The sequence below is a fragment of the Quercus suber genome, unplaced genomic scaffold, assembly GCF_002906115.3.
Source record: "Quercus suber isolate HL8 unplaced genomic scaffold, Cork oak 2.0 scaffold_18, whole genome shotgun sequence".
Lineage (NCBI taxonomy): Eukaryota > Viridiplantae > Streptophyta > Magnoliopsida > Fagales > Fagaceae > Quercus > Quercus suber.
This window is the reverse complement of record NW_027069483.1, coordinates 482,918-502,244: the sequence shown is the minus strand read 5'-3', so window position 1 is coordinate 502,244 and position 19,327 is coordinate 482,918. Positions and strand designations below refer to the sequence as shown.

The window sequence follows — 19,327 nt, the reverse complement described above, 5'->3', positions numbered from 1 at the left end:
TTGTTTTAGCTTCAGTGTCTGAACAGATTTCTCTTCCCCATTCTATGGCAGAGGTGGAAGCTTGCTAGACATGCTTGATATGTTAATAGTCTTTCTCTGTGAATGGAGAATGTTCCTTAATTCACACATCAACTCTATTCTCTTAGCCGACTTTGGCTAGTTTGTTTTTTTTCTTTTAATGAAAGTATCTTTTTAACAAAAAAAACCTTTTTTTTTTTAGAAGATACTTTAAGAACTTTAATCCTTTATAATTAATACCCATCATGCTTTTTTTTTCTTTTTTTTTTATTCATATTTTTCTAACTAATACCTGTCATGCTTAAAAAATACTAGGGAACAATGATTATCAGATCTATAAAAAATTTTAATTTAATTTTTAGATTGTGAATAAAACTTGGGTTCATCAGGAAGTATAGGATAGTAATTAAAAATAAAAATTAAAAATCTTATGTTTTTAGCTAATCTAACAATAAGTTATGATGGTGAGTTTAACAGGTCTTATGTTTCAATTATGCCAACCAAGTGTAAAGCATATACATTATCTTCAAGTGAACTAAAAAATAAAGAAAATTAAGGAAAACAAGAGAAAAATTAACAATATTTCATCCAAGCTAGCTGTATTGAATTAATTCACACCTTGCAGACAAGGATATTTGTATGTATACTGAGTTCTGGATTTTAGAAGGGTTCATGTTACAAGAACTTGATTTCTTTCAGAAGTAACAAAATGAACACCTTACAACTATAAACGATGAATGCTAGAATACATGAAAAGGATCAAACACCTCCTCCCCCAAATAGTCATTAGTAACAAAAATAATAAAAGAATAATAACAACCCCAGAAGCTTGAATTAGATATATCCAATCCTTGGCAAACAACTTTAGCATGCACAAAATCCCTTCTGTTCAATGTCTGATAGAGATTCTGAGATACCCTGGAAGTAACTGCAACATATACAATATAAGCAGCTCATGAGAAAAATAGCTTGAAGAAGTAATGGAATTTTGTACATTATCCAAAAGAAACAAAAGAAAAATAGAAAGCAACAAAAGCAGTTTTACAAAAATGAAATCTGAACCCTATAAACTGAATGTGTAATTAAAAGCCATGTAAGTAAGGCTGGTTTGAAGTTTTGGTATATATGAAAGAGGCCAAGAGCTAAGTATCTTATTATGTAACACCAAAGAAAAAAAATGAAGAATGCATCTAAAGTAAATCACTAGGTCAGCTTAAATCAGCTCATTAGAAGCTTGTTGCAGTATCGACATGACTATCAAATGGTGCCTTTTGATACTTAGTTGTAAGCTCTAAAAAGTAAAAAGTAATGGATTGTATAGTTCACACAATTATGCTTAAGGAATACATATTTCTAATGAGGAAATTTTTACACTACTCAACCTAGTACAGAGGTTAAAAACATAGAAGATTGCCCCCGGGGTCGTACTTACTTTTCCAGATCACATCCTTGATCATTAGCCAGTGCAGTTTTTGCAACACACAGAAATGCTTCATCTACATTGTAGCCCTCTTTTGCTGAGGTCTCAAAGTAAGGTATATTTCCTCTGAAAGCACACCATTCCTTAGCTTGCTTTTCTGAAACCTGCACCACTAGTTGCCTTAGGTTATATCTCAAGAAAAAAAGAATTTAACTAGTGTTAGAGAGATGCATCAATGTCCATACCACTCGGCTGTTTCCACCGTCCATGTCAATCTTATTTCCAAGTAATATAAAGGGAAAGTTATCGGGTTCATCCGGATCTGCCTGGAGTTAAATGAGGATCAGTGCATATCATTCAATCAACTATGCTAGCAATAAAAAGAGATGGATCTCAAGACATAGAATGATATGCAGAAAATTGCATATCATGTAGCAGAAAATTGCATCAGAAGTCAATGAAGCAATCCTTTTTTTTTTTGGGTTAAAGATGACATCTACAACTATAATCTTGGCAGTTAAGAGAGAAATTTCGTATGAACTATAAGTTGCAAATACAAGTCATTGTCATGTTTCGATAGGGTACAGAATATAATACTTTCCCATTACCATATTTACACAAACTAGCATACTTCAAAGTTGACGGGTTCTTGATGTTTTTCAAAGTTGCAGAGATTAGCCATGAAATATTTTCATTGAGATAGAATTTTGGCTCCGTAGCATGGAAAATTTAAAGAGATTTCCCCTTTTAAACTCCAAGTTTTGATTTATTTAACTTCCAGGTGGCCAATGATCAGCTTGAGTATTTGGCAGGAACTAATGTCACCACTCTTCTCATATACTAAAATCATGGTAGAATAATTGACTTGAACTACCAACGTGTACAATCTATGGATACAAGATTCTTGGTACCTCCCAAAAAAAGTGTAGATTTCATTTTTCGTCCCTCAATTTGGGGCATGCGCAATTGTGCTCCCCCAATTGTAGTCCTTCGAATTTCATAAGTGTAACTTTCCATCCAAATTTTGTGTATCCATGTTAGCTAACCATTAGCTACATTAGCAAAATTGGATGGAAAGTTTACAGCGGGACCATATTGTTACACAATTCAAATTTGAAGAATAAAAAAAGATCACTTGAAAATTAAGGACATTAGTTGCACATACCCCAAATTTACCCATAAAAAATAGCAGAAAATTCAACGTATATTAAACCCTGTAATATCTACTTTTGTCACCACAGCCTTCATTGGATAGAAATTATTAAGTTGACATATGCGCATATTCAGGATTAGAAGAAAGCTTTTTAAGTGATTACACACTAACAAACATAATATGCATTCTTAATGATCACCGAAGACATGGAAAGACAATGAAGCAAGAAAGGCATCATTGCACCTGTTTGAGAAACTCTTCACGCCAAGTGTTCATTGCTTCAAATGACTTATGTGCGTTTACATCAAATACAAGAACACAACATTCTGCTCCTCTGTAGAATGCAGCCCCTAGACTTTGGAACCTTTCCTGTCCTGCAGTGTCCCAAATCTGCCAAACAATTACTTCAATCAATTTTGCTAGAAAAACTTGCTAAAAACCATTGGTTTAAGTTGAAAGAAGTCAAGGAAAAGACTAATTTTCCTGAAAGCATTAATCATCTACCTGCAAAGTGACCTGTTTGTCATCAATTTGTAGTTCTTTTGTGACAAAGTCAGCACCAATTGTAGCTTTATAGTGTGGATTGAACTTCATATAAACATATCTGATTAAGCAGTTAATGAATCACACAGCCTGACAATGGTTTCTGAATATTGCAGTAAACTCAAATGTAAGGCATGTGTGCATGTTGATAAATTACCGATTGTCTCGTTAGCTTAAATTTTTTTTTAAAAATGGTAAATTTAAGCTTACGTGTATAGTGTCAAATGGTAATACAAGTCTACACTATTTCTCTTATTATTGCCATTAACATCACGTAGTCAATAGACATCAGTTGGTTGAGAAAGATGATATGATATATAGCTTATTTGCATAAAGGAACAAAAGAAGAAGGAAAAAGAAGTTGTTGAAGAGCATCATTAGAGCATGAATACTTAGTAGAAGAATCTGACTAAAAGTAAACTATTACTCAAAACACTTATTATTATGTAAAGGATACTGATTCATCAAAGATGTCTTCCCCACCCTGAACATAACCAACAAATAAATTCATGACTTTGGAGAAAAGGAGAATGAGAAACTTAAATATAATGTCAAGTATATAACGAAGAAAAAGTACTCAAATCATCCAAACAAAATGAGGAAAAAAATAATGAAAAGAAATAAAATAAGAATTTTGAACCATACCCACTATCGCCAAGGACCATAACTTTTAGCAAGGTTCTTTTTTTCGTAGACACATCCATTAGACTGAAACTTCTTTCCAAGACTAAACAACAGAGAAAACAATAATGTTGTGAACTGCTTATTTTCTCTCTCAAAGTTTGATATAAAGCAAATGTGTCTTCAAAAGGTTGGGAAAGTTTTTAAAAAGAAACTAAGATCACAGGTATAATGATGATATCAAAGAAAAGGGATGGTCATTTTTCGACTTTGACTTTTTTGAGTGGGTTCTTGATCCTCCTTCTTCTTCACTGTTCTGGGTTTTGCATTTTTTCTCTATGTTTCAATCAAGCAGGTAGAGAGACATGTGAAACTTTTTGCCAACCAAAACCAACGTTACCCGCCAGCGAAGCTGGTTTTTTTTTTTTTTGGGTATAATAACACATGTTGACTAGCTAATTGCCTAATGCAAAGGGACAGTGCTTTCCACATTTTTTGCTCTGAATATGCTTGGCACTTCTTGACAGATTGGACAGATTTTAATTGGTTTTCAATTTATCTATTGGTTGGAAGATTTTTTTTTTTTTTTCACTTATTATATTAACATTGTAATCAACTAAATGACTAATAATCTATCATTATTAAAATACACGAGAAGTATGAAAGAAGAGAAAAAAGAGAGAACATGAATAATTAACAATGGAAACCATACAATAACTATTTACTATTAAGCTTTTATTAACATGCCTAATATGGTAACCCTAATGCTCAACACGTTTTATAGAAAGTATTTTTCATATTTTTTGGTGTTTAGTATAATAGAAAATTCTAGTCAATAAAAAATTTGTAGGCCAACATAATTTATTTATACGTCTATAAGTACACGTTGCGACATCGTGCTTATCAATATGTACATTTTTAGTTAAATAAGCTCAGACAATGTGTTTTTATTTTTAGAAGTCTTTTGCACTCTATGTTGCCTATCATGGACTGACTAAAGCTTTTTCGTCCATATCTTGAGGAGTATTCTCTATGAGTAATATTCTTTTATCTTTGTGAATGACGAGTTTCATTTATTAAGTTGATTAGTATGACACATTATTACGTGAGAAGAATAGAATATTGATTTGAATTAGTGAATAAATTTTTTAAAATAATGGTAATTATAATAAATATAAATTATGTTACATCAATGTTGATGCATACTTTGGCGAGAAGGCCCAATAGCAGGAAGAACCCAACAATATGGGAGGGAAATAAAGAAGAAGAGTTAGTAAATTGAAAGGAAATCCATTAAGCCTAAATGACAGGAATAATGGACTATAGGCCTAAAAGATAGCAAAAGGGTCTCAAAGAAAGCAAGCGGGTCCAAAGGAGCTCGGAGAAAGAAGTGGTAAACCCATGAGCATTGTGAGAAATGGAAAGCAATCAAGAATAGGCCAAATGAGCCCAAAGGAAGGAACTAAGTAACTAAGGGTTGGTGGAAAAGCCCATAAACCTTGAAAGTGAAGGATATGGTAATTTGGGTTGGGGAAGTCCAAAAGAATTAGCAAAAGCCTATAAAAATGAAGAATTGGAATGGGCCGGAGTTGCCCAAGGAAGTGAAACGGGCCAAGGATGCTCAAAAGAATGAAATGGGCCAAGGAAGCCCGAAAGCAATAAAATGGGCCAAGGATGCCCAAAACAGCATGAGTACAAGCCTAATGATAGTGTCGGGTTACTGAAATTGAGTAAAGGGAAAGCATACAACAAGCCCAAAAGAGGCCCAAAAGTGCAAGTCAAATAATAGCATGGCAGGAACATCAGGATGGCATGGCAGAAGTATTAACCGACCCGCAAAAGAGGATAAGGAACGGATTGGAGAAGGAAAGGCCTATGATCAAGCAAGACCCAACTCAGGAAAGAAGTAAGACGTAAAGAATGAAAGCTTAGAGACTCATTCATGCCACAAGAGGTTAAGAATGAGTAGCAGAATGTGCAAACGAGCTCTCAGGTCATGGCAAATGCATGAACAGCAGACAAGCCATGGACACACATGGAAGTGGAGCACGCACAAGGCTCAGGCACTACCAACTTATACCCAGCCAATACAAGAGTGGTGGGGCATGAGTTAGAAGTAAGAGAGGATTTGGTCTAGCGGTGGGAGAAGGGAAAGCCTATTCTAAGGTTCTCGCTAAACTTTTGGGGAAATGTCTTGTTGGGATGACATACCACCAAAAAGATGGAAAGATAAGTTGGAATCACTAGATGCATGCCATGAGAGATAGTGAGAGAGAATGTCCACCCTTATCCGGATGGGAATGTCATGGTGAGCAAGCAAACAAAATGTGACTCTTTTGTCTAGGAATGGGATGTGGCACAGCTAGCACAAGTAAGTGGTGATGGCTGGACAGCTGACAGACCAATGGGTGGTCTAGGAAGGACACCCATGCCAGAACAAAAGCTGTTAAGGGGTAAAATAATAAAAACCCATCATGGCAGACAATATAAGAGGGGTTTCAGCCGTGCACAGTAAGAACAACAACAGGGGGGGGGGGGAACAAGAGAGAATAGAGAGAAAAGGAAGCAAGAAAAGGGAGTGAAAGATAGAACATAAAACTTAAAAAGGAAAAAGGAATTAGAAAGTAAAACAGAAAGAGTGAGCAAGAGCGTGATAGTGGGCATCCACCAATAGGCTATTCCCTTTCTCTCCCTCTAAAAGGACCCTCTATTGAGAATTAAGGAATTTGAAGATAAGCCATTTAGGCCCATTCTCTCAAAGTGGGTAATTTCCGTGGCAGAATTTCCTTGTGAGATTGCCCATATTAAAGAATGGTTCCCTTCTTGGACTTAACTCTGTAAAGAAATTGAGCATGGCAGACTGACCATTCTCCCTTTTATTTTATTGATCAAGCATTAATGTGATCTCCATTTCTTCATTGTTATCATCTTAATCATGTTACATTTATATTGCTGCATTATTTCTTCATTTATTAAAATCATGATTTAGTATTTTCCGTTTATGGCTAACAGTAAGCATATTCTGTTATTATTGTCATGTTACACTTGCCTGCCATTACTTTTTTTTTTTTTTTGGGTAACAGTTTCCTTTGCCATGGGCACATGTCCAAGGTCTTAGTAAAGGAGCTCTAACTTGTGCACAAACTGGCTTAGGGTGTGTTGCAGTCAAGCCAGTCCTAACTCTCCTACCCAGAACTATTGGGCCATAACGTGGCAAAAGGTAGCCCAGCCTACAATTGTAAAAAAGGCCCACCACAATCAATAATATAATATAAATAAATTTCTTGATTAATTTTGTATTATGTATTTTAAAAGTTAACATGTCAATTTGTAAATTTTCCATAAAAAAATTTGTGTTAACTTTATTGAATTATATTCCATGGTCGACACCAAGCTCTAATATCAACGCCATATGGCCTATACAGTACTACCACATGGGTTTTAAGATAAACTTAATGAAGCTGGTAATTGTTCAACTTAGAGCATCCACGTCAATGAATGTAAAACTTTGCAAAATACAAAAAGCAACAAATTTTACACATTTTGCCTCAAAAATCTTCCACATCAGTATTTCTAAAACTGTGTATATTTACACATGTGCTACAGTAACCGTGCATATATATATGCACGGTTACTATAGCTATGTATCCTATTATTTTATTAATTTCACATTTCGCACCTTTTTTCTCTCTCTTCTCCATGCACAATGAACTCAGTCTCAAACTTCTCCTCTCCTCATTATCTTTTTCCTTAGATACACACAAACACACCCACACACAAAACACACAAACACATCCACACAGAGATACACAAACACACCCACGCACAAATACACCACATCAAACCAGAGAGATAGATCAATGTTGGTGTTAGTCGCTTGTGGATCGATGGATTGGTGCTGGTGGTGCTAGATTAAAGTTCGTGGGTCAACGGAAATGGTCTAGGTGCTTGTGGATCGGTGTTGGCGGTGGAGATCGATGCTTATGGGTTAACGGGAATGGGTTTTGATGCTGGCGGCGAAGATCGGTGCTTGTGGGTTGACTGGAACGATTCTATGCATGTGCATCTATCGTGATGCTTGAGGCGGCTTAAGGTTCGAACACAGGTAGAGGAGATTTGAACAAGAAGAAGTGGAGATTAAACCGAGAGGCAGAGGAGATCTGAGTAAAGGATTGTCTATGGAGGTTTGTGTTCAGAAATGGGTATAGAGAGAGAGCAACAAAAAATTAGTGTTCAGAAATGGGTAGAGAGAGAGAGAGAGAGAGAGAGAGAGAGTATCTATGTACAAAAAGGTAAAAGGGTAGTTGAGAGAAATAAAAAAAAAATGAGAAAATTGATTATTTAAATAAAATAGATTATAAAATAGATAGATTGATGTAAATGATTTTGAGAAGTGGGTATGTGAGATAGAAAAAATAAGTTTTTAGTGTAAAATAGACAAATTTTTTTAACTAAACCGATGCAAATGCTCTTAGGATAGTTCACCAGAAAATTAATGGGCTGTCTAATGGGACTACTGATCCTTGCGGCCCAGTCTAGTCGGCATAGATGGAAATATGGGAGAGGTATACAATAGTTTAATGATGAATTGCATTGAAGTTGACAATTGGATGGGGTAGACGGCTTTTTCAATGGGTTAAAATATTTGGAATACTTTGTCATATGAAAAAGATTAAAGAATAGGTTCAATATTAATTTATGGCCAGGACATACTGCTTATTGTGTTAGAATCATGAAAACGGGCCAATGGGCTATGGCCCAAACAGAATTCCATCCATGCGGACCGCGACCATGATGATAATGGTGCAACACTGCTTGGATGCATGATTTAGTTTACCTAAGATTTAGTTTTTCTTTTTCAAAGCCAACTGAATAAAATTGATAAATAATGAGAGAGTTGAACTAATGTAATTATTTGGTGGGTATGAAATCAGAGGTATATATATATATATATATACAGACCTTTAAATTGAAGGCTTTTGAACTCTACGTATCATCCTCATGATTGATCTTATGCCCATGCCAAAGCTTCAATTGTTGAAAATTTCAAGTCATAAAGCTCCTATACCACTATTCTAATACGATAAATTAAAGCAAAATGTTTACTACCTTCATCCATGTGATAACTAGATGAAGCAATATTCAAAGTCGTATATATATATATATATATATGTTGAACCAAAGTTAATCCAATAAGAGGATAGTCATTTGCTCCTCCCAACCTAAAAAAAAAAAAAAGTTATTTATTTATTTTTAACTCGCAGTTAATTTTTAAGAAGCCACACATAATCATTAAATGTACAATAGTTTATTTGCATTGACGAGGACTAGGACGAATTCATGTATAAGTATAATACAACACCAGAAAGATTGAAAAATATTCTCTAATGTTGGATGACAGAAATTGTTTTGTATCGATGTGTGAGTGTGAAACTGTGAATTCCCTTTCTAAGACTAAAACCCAAAAAACAAAAATGTGTGTGTGAATTCAAGTTGAAAATTTTCAACACACGAGGCAAATAATGTGAACGCTGAAAATCGTAGAATTATAGATACACTGTATAAGTTGGGTCTCACAATTCTACTTCCACCACGTGAGTGAGACTCTCGCTCACGTGGTGGAAGTAGAATTATGGAATGTTGTTCAACTGGTTATACGTACGTTCCTAAAGGAAAATTTCTCCCAACGTGGTGAGATTGAGAATCGAGATTATTTCTTTCTGAGAGAGAGAAAAAAAAAATTCACATATGAATCTATTGTACTATAAATCTACTGTATTACCCCCCAAAATTTAAAAAAATTATTTTTTATTATATGTAAGTATTAAAAATCTAAATATTTAGCTACAAAAATAGAAGTTGGCCCCCCAAATGTTTGAGTTAGTCCAATGATGTTCTTAAAAACCAATAGAATTTATCAATTAGTCTAGTAGTTATAGAGATAAGGTAGTTTTTGTTTTTTTTTTTAATTTGTTTTTTATACATGTTTAATATCAAACTAGACTGCTTTTGTACAAGTTAGCCCCCCAAATGTTTGAGTTAGTCCAATGATGCTCTTAAAAACTAATAGAATTTGTCAATTAGTCTAGAAGTTATAGAGACAAGATAGTTTTTGTTTTTCCTAATTTGTTTTTTGTACATGTTTAATATCTTTGTATAGTATTGGAGTTTAAAAGATGATAAATTCTCCTAAAAAATTATCTTGCGAATATACATATGTGAAAGTTATTAATTTTATTCACAATATATTCATAAATTATGACGTACTCTAGTATCAAAATATTAATGTTTATATTTGTGTATGTGCGTTTACGCATGTGTGTGATTGTTTATCTTGACTCAAGACTAATATATTAGTAAAAAAATTTGGCCCCCCCAAACAAAAAATCCTGGCTCCGCCCCTGTGAGCAATAGTCACATATGTGTTTAGGAACTATTTTTATAAATTAAAAAAAAAAAAACTTTTTAAACAATTTTTTATATTTTTCTTAAAATAATTTATTAACAAATGTTCTGAAGACACCCATTAACCGAACCCTTTTTATATATACGAATGAGGCTCATCTGTGAGTTACTTATTCTAATGTGAAAAAATATACGGTATAATTTCTCCCATTTATATATGTTTCCAATATTTTTGATAGCAAGACATTCATAAATCAAATTTGTCCCTGCACGTTGTTTTTCATGAATCAGATCTCCCATTGTAAGTTTCTAACTACTTTCTATATTAAAAAAAAAATACTAGGATCACAACTTTTGATATAATTTTTGCCACAACTTGCTCCCGTGACAAGTTATGAGCGGTGGAGTAAAAGTAATAGACCCATATAAGTTCACAACTCTACCACTCACAACTCATTATATGAACAAGTTATAGCAAAATTGTGTCAAAAGTTTTACTCCTACCATTACTCTTTTTTATATTCTTAATTACCTCTACATGGGATTTTGCACAGGCACGTATAAACAAATCATACACAAATCCTTACAAATTGAAGTGTTGCATACTTCCACTTATTGTAGTTTTTTCATGTGTCCAAACTTATTGTATTCCTCATTAGGGATCTAATCTATTACGGACGGTTACTAATTCCCATAATACTATAGTTTAGTAACGCTACCATATAAGAATATTTGGGTTGATGTGTCTACGTGGTAACTTGTAACATAGACCATTATTTGGATCGACAACAATTTTTGATATTTGATATTTGATAAGAATACAAATTCCTTTTTCAGAAAAAATAAATCTTTATTATTATTATATTATGTTACGAGATTTTTATTTCCTATGATTCTATTCTTCTCCCATTTTCCTATAATTTATGGGTATTCCTAAAGAAACAATTTTTTTAAAAAAAAAAATTATAAAAGGGGACTATTATTTAGATATTAAAGAGTATACAACAACATGCTTATAAGTCTCTAAGGGTCCGTTTGGTTAGAGAAGTGAAAAAGTAAGAGGATAAAAAATGGTAGGAGAATGAAAAAGTGGGATGATAGAAAAAATTTTAATTTTAATTTTTTTTTGTTTGGTTGGAAGTGAAAAAGTGGAGGGATGAAAAAAGTAAGTTTGTATAAATTTACTCATACACCTTTGTTAAAAAAATGATGGTCAATTAAAACAAAAAAAGTGACAAACCAAAAAAAAAAAAAAAGCAATCACCCAATTTATTAAAAAATAAAAATCATGTTTAGTTATAGAAAGGAACATCCAGGAAAGAAAAGAAAAAAAAAAAAAAAAAAGGAAAAAAAAAAAAGAAAGAGGAAGAAAGAGGCCAACGTGCCCAGCACACCCAAAAAAATAAAAAAAAGTCACTAGACATTGGCATTTTTATCTATTAAATAGTCTTATTTTCTCCTTACAGTTTTTTCTCCATTTTGGAGAGGAAACTTTTTTATGGGCCCAAGAAGAAAACACCCAGGTCTCATCATTTATTTTCTTTCCTCTCCACCCAACCAAATATACTCCAAAAAGTTTTCCTTCCCATTTTCTCTCCAAAGTTTTCCATCTACCGTATTTCACTTCTAAACAAACACACATCCAAACAAAAGCTGGATAAAAAAAAATTTGGGCATGTGTCATAAACTTCCAAAATACTCTGTTGTTGGCGACCCCTTTTTACTATCGCATCCGCACATCCATTAGTTTCACAGTACATATGAAGTAGACGGACAGCTTATACTCGTGCCATAAGGTTCCTGCAATCATAAATTAAATAGACAACATTTGGTGATAATACACCATTAAAAATTAGCCAAATGATGACAGTAGTATAATCAGTTTCAAGAGAGATAAATTTAAACTTTATATCTCATGCTAACATAAGACCCTGTCGAACTGCTCATATCTCAGCCATTTTATTAGTTGCTATACCGAAGTTCAAAGAAAAACCAAAAATTCACGAACTTAAACTACTATGCAAAATACCCCTTGCACATGCCTTTCTTGGATTATCTAAAGAACTTCCATTTGTATTTAATTTTATAAAATGTTCAAGAGGGGGAAGCCATTTAATAATATGAGGGACAACAACTTTTAAAGATTTATCTGGACAAGCAAGATATATAATAGAATTTAATTGTTAAATGTATAGATTTATAAACCATATGAGATTGAGATAAAGATGTATTATTGAATATTCTAGCATATCGGGCTAACCAAAGTTTCCAAGTAAAGAAAACAAATAACATTTACTAAAGAGACAATTATAACATTTACTAATATAAGTAAGAACCACAAAGAGAGACTACAAGAATCTAAAACAAAAACATTGTCAAAGGCAGGAGGAATCTGTGAGACTGTGAGATAGGTCAATCATTCTTGAGTAACTCACTTTTATAGCCTAGTTTCTTCACCTTAATAATTAGTTATGTGGAACTCTCTCTCTCAGTCATGTAATGTCATTACTAAAAAACAAACATGTAATGTAATTACTATATAAACCGAGTCAAATTGAACTTAACAGGCACAAATTTTTCATATGACTAAAGATTTCTTTTTCTCTACTTAATTTGATCTTTATAAAATAAAAAATAAATAAATAAATAAATAAAACTTAATTTGATGGTTGAGATTTTTTTGTTAAATTAAATATTACACCTCTAACTTTATTTTGATCAATTTTTAATTAAGTCCCTTAAATTTTCTCCCTTTTAATTTCATTCCTTTTACTCCTATTTGTCTTAAGTGTACTCTTTCCGTCCAACTCTATACAATCCATACTGTTAATTCCACTAAATGAAGTCGTATAGCTAGAAAGTAAAATAAGTACTAAAATTAATGGTAAGATTGGACGAAACTAAATAGAATACTTAAATTGAAAACATATTAAAGTCAACTATTGAAAAAAATAAAAATAAAAATAAAAACTTGGAGGAAATAATTGAAAAAAAAATCAAAATTAGAGGGTATAGTTTATATATATATATATATATTTTTTTTTTTAATTTAAAAAATGAGGTTTCTAAAAGATCTATGATCAGGAGAGAAGAATTTTCACTGTCCCTCTTCTAGCCCGCAACGTTCTAATGTAGAAATGCATGCTCATAAAGCTGCATTACAAGACAAGGAAGGTCTACAAGTTCAAGATATTTCAACAAAAATCAATGCACTAACAAACTTTTTTTTTTTTTTTTTTGGTGTTAGAAAGGCCTCAACAAACACGATTACACCTTCTGAACACAGAATTTAAAGTCAATATTCAAGTCTTCCAGACTAGCCGCAAAAGCCAAGGGTCAAACATTTCAAGCAAATTGATTCAGAGCTACAAGAGACACATCAACTTTATATATGGCATAATGGCTTTGTTAAAGGATCTAATCCACGTGACAATTGTGCACCATCTAACATTTAAAATCTTAAATCTTAACAAATCTCTCTTATTTCTAAAAGGGATGGATATGGTTTGAACACAAAAATGAATAAATTAGATAATGAAAGGCTAATTAAGAAGAATATTAATTTAAAAATAATACTAATAAATTAATAACATTATGTTTTTAAAAGAAGGGGGGGGTGGTTTGAGGGGATTTGGAGTGATTTTTTAAGTTGGATATCTTGCATTACAAGTCTGTTGTAATATAAGTTTGAGCTTCTCTAGACTTAGTGGTTCTTGAGTCTTGAGTAACATGGGTGCTTCTCAATTTAACAATTGCAGAACCATTTATATTACCTTCAATGATGTTTTTTACGAGTGCACCAAACATATGAAAATCGACCGTCATTTTATTCACCATCATCTCTAGCAAGGCAGTTTTCACCTCCACTTTGTTTCCTCTGAAGACCAACTTGCTGGTGTGTTCACTAGGGTGGGGTTTGGATTGGGCTTATTTACGTCTGTGTTTTACTCTTTCACGTTTCCTCCTTTTTTTTTTTTCTTTTTTTTTAACCAAAAGTTGGTTTCATGTGGGGGACAAACCTACCAGTGGGTCCCATGCACTGTGCACGAGACCCACTAGCACTTTGGACGTCCACCCATTGGTCTGAAATAGCATTGTTTGTGGGTCCCATGCACTGTACACAGGACCCACAAACATCTTTTTTCATACAAACTTTAATTAAAAATAGGTCCCACAACATTATTCACACATTTTAAAATTATTTTGCTACAATATTTTCAGTTTTTAATTTTCAACAAAATAAGCTGTATCCAAACGAACCTTAGGTCTCAATTGCCAAATTGTCTCCAAGATTTTGTTTCCAAACTCCATGTGACCTCTTCCACGCCGCCTCAAGTTCGAGGGATTATGTTAATACCTATAACTATATATATATATATATATATGCATATATGTATATATTTTTTTTTTCCTTCTTTTGCAGTAAATTTGGTAATTTGTATTAGTATCATACCCTTGATGAACTAAAATCAAGGGCAATGATATTGTCCTTGATTTGAGTCGCAATCAGGGATCTCTTTGTCTCCCCCTGACCCTGAGTCAACTACTTAGCCCTAATTATTTTTTTCTTTTTAAAATTTTTTTAGCCCTATAAATTTAAGCATTCTCATTATGTACTCCGATGCACAGTACCTACATAAACTATATAATTTATACTTTAAACTGTTTATTCTTTCTACAATTTATATTATTTCTTTTATTCTCAACACTCACTAAAGTTTGACGATAAACGAGTTGTTGAGCTCAATGTGAATGCTGTTATAGGGAGAACTAATTTGAAATAAAGTGTCCCTTGCGGTAAAGGCGTTCTCAAGAAAAAAAAAATTTGAAAAAAAAAAAAAGGTAAAATTTTGCATGTGAAAGTGTGAAACACATTTTAAAATTATGTCTAGATCGGGAGTAAAGTTTAAGATGATATCTAAATTTATAATTACAAGATCTTGATTTGACGATATTCATAGTTTCACACTATGTATCATATTTTATAAACATTAATCTTGACTAACAAGCTTGATGTGTTGGCTCCACATTCAAAATCAAATGCATATATGACTGTGCGTCTTGCTCATTCAACCCAAATGTCAAGTTGGTGAACATTTGCCAGCTCAATGACTGTTAAAAATAATAAAATTTAAATTATTAATTGCAAATGCATGGTGTAAGGGCAGGTTTTGGATCCTAAGCTCACAAGGTAATAGGATTAAAGTCCAAAGAGGCCAATACAAAGAATTTTTAGAGAGTAGGCTGAAAACTAGGTTTCGGTGAGTTGGCAATGCCCATAATGGATTAAAGATTGAAATAAAACACACAAAAAAAACATGATTTATGCAAAGAAATCCTTCATCGGCGAAGTTTGAGGAAAGTAGCTCTTAAGTATGTTCTTCTTAGACTTGATTACAATTTCAGTTCTTTGTGTTACTGTGTTTTTCAGATTCTTAAATGAACCTCCTCCCTTTCTCCCTGGAGGATCTCTCACATTATAGTCTCTTTTTCCTGATCTTGGCCCTCCATTTGTTGATTATATAGGCTACTACTCGAGCGCTTGTCCCATTAGAAGCCTCCCAATTCTTTTGTGAGTTGTGGGAACCAAGACAGTACTGTTTAGGGGTCTTCTCCACATAAATATGGTCAAGGGGTTTGGTGGGGTGCATTAAATGTAGTGGCAGCTACCATCCCCCAATCACGTCAGGGCTAACTCCCTCTTTGAAGCTCTTCTTCCTCTATAGTGTGGCCCTCTCTAGAAATGTGCCATTGATGTGGTCATGGCTCACCTCTTCAGCTTTACCGTCCGAGTGTATGGACTCCTCGGAATTGTATTGGCCTCCTCGGCCTTGGGTATGACATGTAGCATTATTACCTTATTATATTTTTGTATTCCACACACGAGTATAATTAAAAAATCACAATTATACGGTTCAAATTATACATGGTTTCTCATTATATATATATATATATTATTTAGAATTTAATTGGATTTAGATTTTTCAATTTTTGTATCAAATAATTCACTTGCCAAAAAAATTAAAAAAATTAGATGGACACGTGGCGTAAAATTAGATTCCAATTGAAATCCAATTTAGAATTCAATTGGAATCCCATACAAATACACGGGTACAATTAAAAACAATCACAATTATGCTGTTCAAATTATAGAATGTAATTGGATTTGGACCATTTGATTTTAATACTCAATAATTCACTTGGCATAAAATTGAACTCTAATTTGAACTTCTAATTTGACTTTCTTTAAACTTTGTCTATTAATATATACTAGTATGTAACCTATGCTTACTACAGAAATGATGAATTGTAATGGTGCTATTGATGTTAGTTTGAGTTATTAAATATATAAGATTAGTTTGACCATGACATTTGGTGGTACTAAAATGATTTTTCCTTGCAATTTTAATGATATTGGTTATGTCAAGTTTCTCATTACATTACTGTTATATATATAATTTTGAAATCACTATTGAACACTACATATACAATATCAATTCACTATCACTGTCTGTGAAACTCTACTAAATACAACATAAAATAAAAAGAATAAATTGGTTCAATAGTATCTCCTAATTCAATGGAGATAGGTGTATGGGATCGTTTAGCTCAATTACAATTTGTTACATTCAAGATCTTCATATACAAAATATCTAAATAGAAACTGTACGACACTATGGTGTCCAACCCATTTAGGCATTGGATTTTAACCCAACAGTATGGCCCATGGGCCCAACTTCTTTCCACCCAGGATTCCAACTCGGACCCATAAATACCACGAATCCAGGCCTCGTATTGCTTGAAAGCCTGAGTAGGCAATCCACATTAACACACACATACTTCACCACCTAGTCCTTGTTCAGTGAATCTCCCTGAGCAAAAAGAAAGGTGTTCGGATACACTGCCCCTTGTATGTATGGCAGTGCCCTGGGGAATATCGCTGCCGAGCATATTCACTGGAGTGGGAACCAGTTCCAAAGCCACTCCCACCTAAGCACCCACCTACAATTAATGACATTGGACCTCCTATTGCACTAATTTTGAAAGCAATCATAATCCCTCCACTCACACTTGGCTATAAATATGAGAAGCTAAGGAAGGAAAATGGGTGGGTGAGAGGGCGAGAAGGCTGCTTAGAGTTGAGAGTAATAGAGCCATAAGAGAGAGGGGGTGAATACGAAAGTTTGGGAGTTACTGCCAGGTCTTCAAGGAAGAATCACCCAAAGTAGAAAATCCAAAACCCACATTACAAATAGATTGTGAGCCCAAGGGAGAGCGAGCCTGTTAATCTCATTTGGGTGCGCACAAAAACAGAAATAGTATAAAAAATATACTTATTAGTTCAAAAAAAAAAATATAAACAATTTAATTTGTTTGAAAAGCTAACAAAGGCAAAATCTAATTTTGATTCTAATCAAATTTTCTATAAGCTTTGGTTTTAAATACATACATACATACATACATACATACATACATATATATATATATATATTACCTAGGTTTATTTATATTGGACTCATCATTTTCTATACCGAATTAACTCACTTAGCACAAAAATTTTAAAAATTAAGATTAGATATAACACGTAGAGCAAAATTAAACTCTAATTGAAATCCAATTTTTACACTGAATTAACTTACTTGGCACAAAAATTTGAAAACTTAGATTAGATGATACGCATAGATCAAAATTAGACCCTAATTGAATTCTAATTTGAAATTTAATTGGATTTTCTCTTAGCTTTATTTATATATATATATATATATATATATAGACTAGCATGTAACCCCATGCAAACACATGGTTGCATTTAAAATTAAACACATTTTTTATTATAAAAATTTAAAAAATTAATCAAATTATTAAAAAAAAATAGCATGTAACACATGCGTTAATGCATATGTATAAATACATTTAAAATTAAACACAATTTTTATCATAAAATATAAATAATTAGTCAAATTATTTTTTTAAAGTAAACGCAATTAGTCACATATTAAAATTCTCATTTAAATTTTATACTTCTTATGATCATTTTTTTTTCTTTTAATTTTTAATAAGATAGAACATGTAGTGATTTTATTGCGTGGTGATTTTTATTGAGTATATGTGATTGTTTTTTTTTTTTTTTTTTTAATTTTATAGTTAATTAATTAATATTAGATTCTTAGTATTTTGCACTCATTAACTCACTTGGCACAAAGATTAAAAAACTTAAGTGAACACATGACACAAACTTAAGTAGATAATTATGGTGTGGTATCTACATAAATTTAGACATATGGCACAAAATTGAATTCTAATTTCAAATTCTAATTGAACTTTTCTCTAAGTTTTGCTTATTAATATATATATATATATATATAAATAGATATAGATTAATAAAATTGAACAGCTCCCATCCTTCTTTGGTGTTAACAATGCCGGTACTGCACATGGACTCATACTCTCCCTGATTTGCCCCTTGCTCAAAAGCTCATCCACCTGCCTCTGTAGAATCTGACCCTCTTGAGGATTCATCCTGTAACGTGGCAGATTTTGTAAACTAGCTCTAGGAGCTAAATCAATGCAATGTTGGATGTCACGCATCGGTGGTAAACCTGCAGGCAGCTCTTCTGGAAAAAGCTCTTCAAACTCCTTGATCAATGGCTGAATCGCCTCAGGTATCTCAGCAACCTTCTTTGGCTCACCATCTGTCACTACTACACTGTATACCTGTTTCAACTCCTTACAATCCCTGTCAAACTCATCTTCATTGTTCACTATAAGGAGTGCTGGCTTCCCCTCCACTTTAGAAGCTTTGGGTCTACTGTCTTCCTTAATAGGACCAAGGACAATTTTTCTGTCATTCTTAAAAAACACATACACATTATCCTTACACTTATGAGTAGCATCTACATCATACTGCCAAGGTCTACCCAATATTAAATGACATGCATCCATTTCAACAACATCACAAACTACTTCATCTACATAATATTTACCCATAGAAAAAGTAACACGACATTGTTGAGTAACAAGAGTTTCCGTACCTTTCTTGATCCAACCTATCTTGTACGGGGAGGGATGCTTTTCTGTTTTCAGTCCCAGCTTGGTAACTAAACTCTTCGACGCAATGTTTTCTACACTGCCACTGTCTATGATCAAATCACAGACCCTTTTATTGA

The 19,327-nt window shown here is 33.1% G+C and overlaps 2 protein-coding genes across 2 annotated transcripts; both read right to left on the bottom strand.

Moving 5' to 3' along the window:
- Window positions 1-591: 591 nt before the first annotated feature.
- On the bottom strand, window positions 592-4,150 carry LOC111985107 (ras-related protein Rab7). The gene is made up of 7 exons (XM_024016756.2): window positions 3,780-4,150; window positions 3,592-3,618; window positions 3,096-3,195; window positions 2,835-2,981; window positions 1,684-1,764; window positions 1,451-1,602; window positions 592-946 (listed from the first exon to the last, which is right to left on the bottom strand). The coding sequence occupies exons 1-7, from the start codon at window positions 3,836-3,838 to the stop codon at window positions 883-885; spliced, it is 630 nt and encodes a 209-aa protein (XP_023872524.1). The 5' UTR covers window positions 3,839-4,150; the 3' UTR covers window positions 592-882.
- Window positions 4,151-17,019: 12,869 nt separating this feature from the next.
- Window positions 17,020-19,103, bottom strand: LOC136062264 (uncharacterized). The gene is made up of 2 exons (XM_065761110.1): window positions 18,554-19,103; window positions 17,020-17,162 (listed from the first exon to the last, which is right to left on the bottom strand). Exons 1-2 carry the CDS (start codon window positions 19,101-19,103, stop codon window positions 17,020-17,022), a joined length of 693 nt encoding a protein of 230 aa, XP_065617182.1.
- Window positions 19,104-19,327: the final 224 nt, after the last annotated feature.

What these genes read in the sequence shown, in the direction of transcription:
- LOC111985107 (XM_024016756.2), bottom strand. Translation starts at nt 3,838, where the DNA reads ATGGATGTGTCTACGAAAAAAAGAACCTTGCTAAAAGTTATGGTCCTT. An exon ending in ACAAACAGGTCACTTTGCAG is followed by an intron (nt 2,982 to 3,095) that starts GTAGATGATTAA and finishes ATTGTTTGGCAG; the next exon opens with ATTTGGGACACTGCAGGACA. An exon ending in ACGGTGGAAACAGCCGAGTG is followed by an intron (nt 1,603 to 1,683) that starts GTATGGACATTG and finishes CTAGTGGTGCAG; the next exon opens with GTTTCAGAAAAGCAAGCTAA.
- LOC136062264 (XM_065761110.1), bottom strand. Translation starts at nt 19,103, where the DNA reads ATGGATGCATGTCATTTAATATTGGGTAGACCTTGGCAGTATGATGTA. An exon ending in ACCAAAGAAGGATGGGAGCT is followed by an intron (nt 17,163 to 18,553) that starts GTTCAATTTTAT and finishes CATTAATTGTAG; the next exon opens with GTGGGTGCTTAGGTGGGAGT.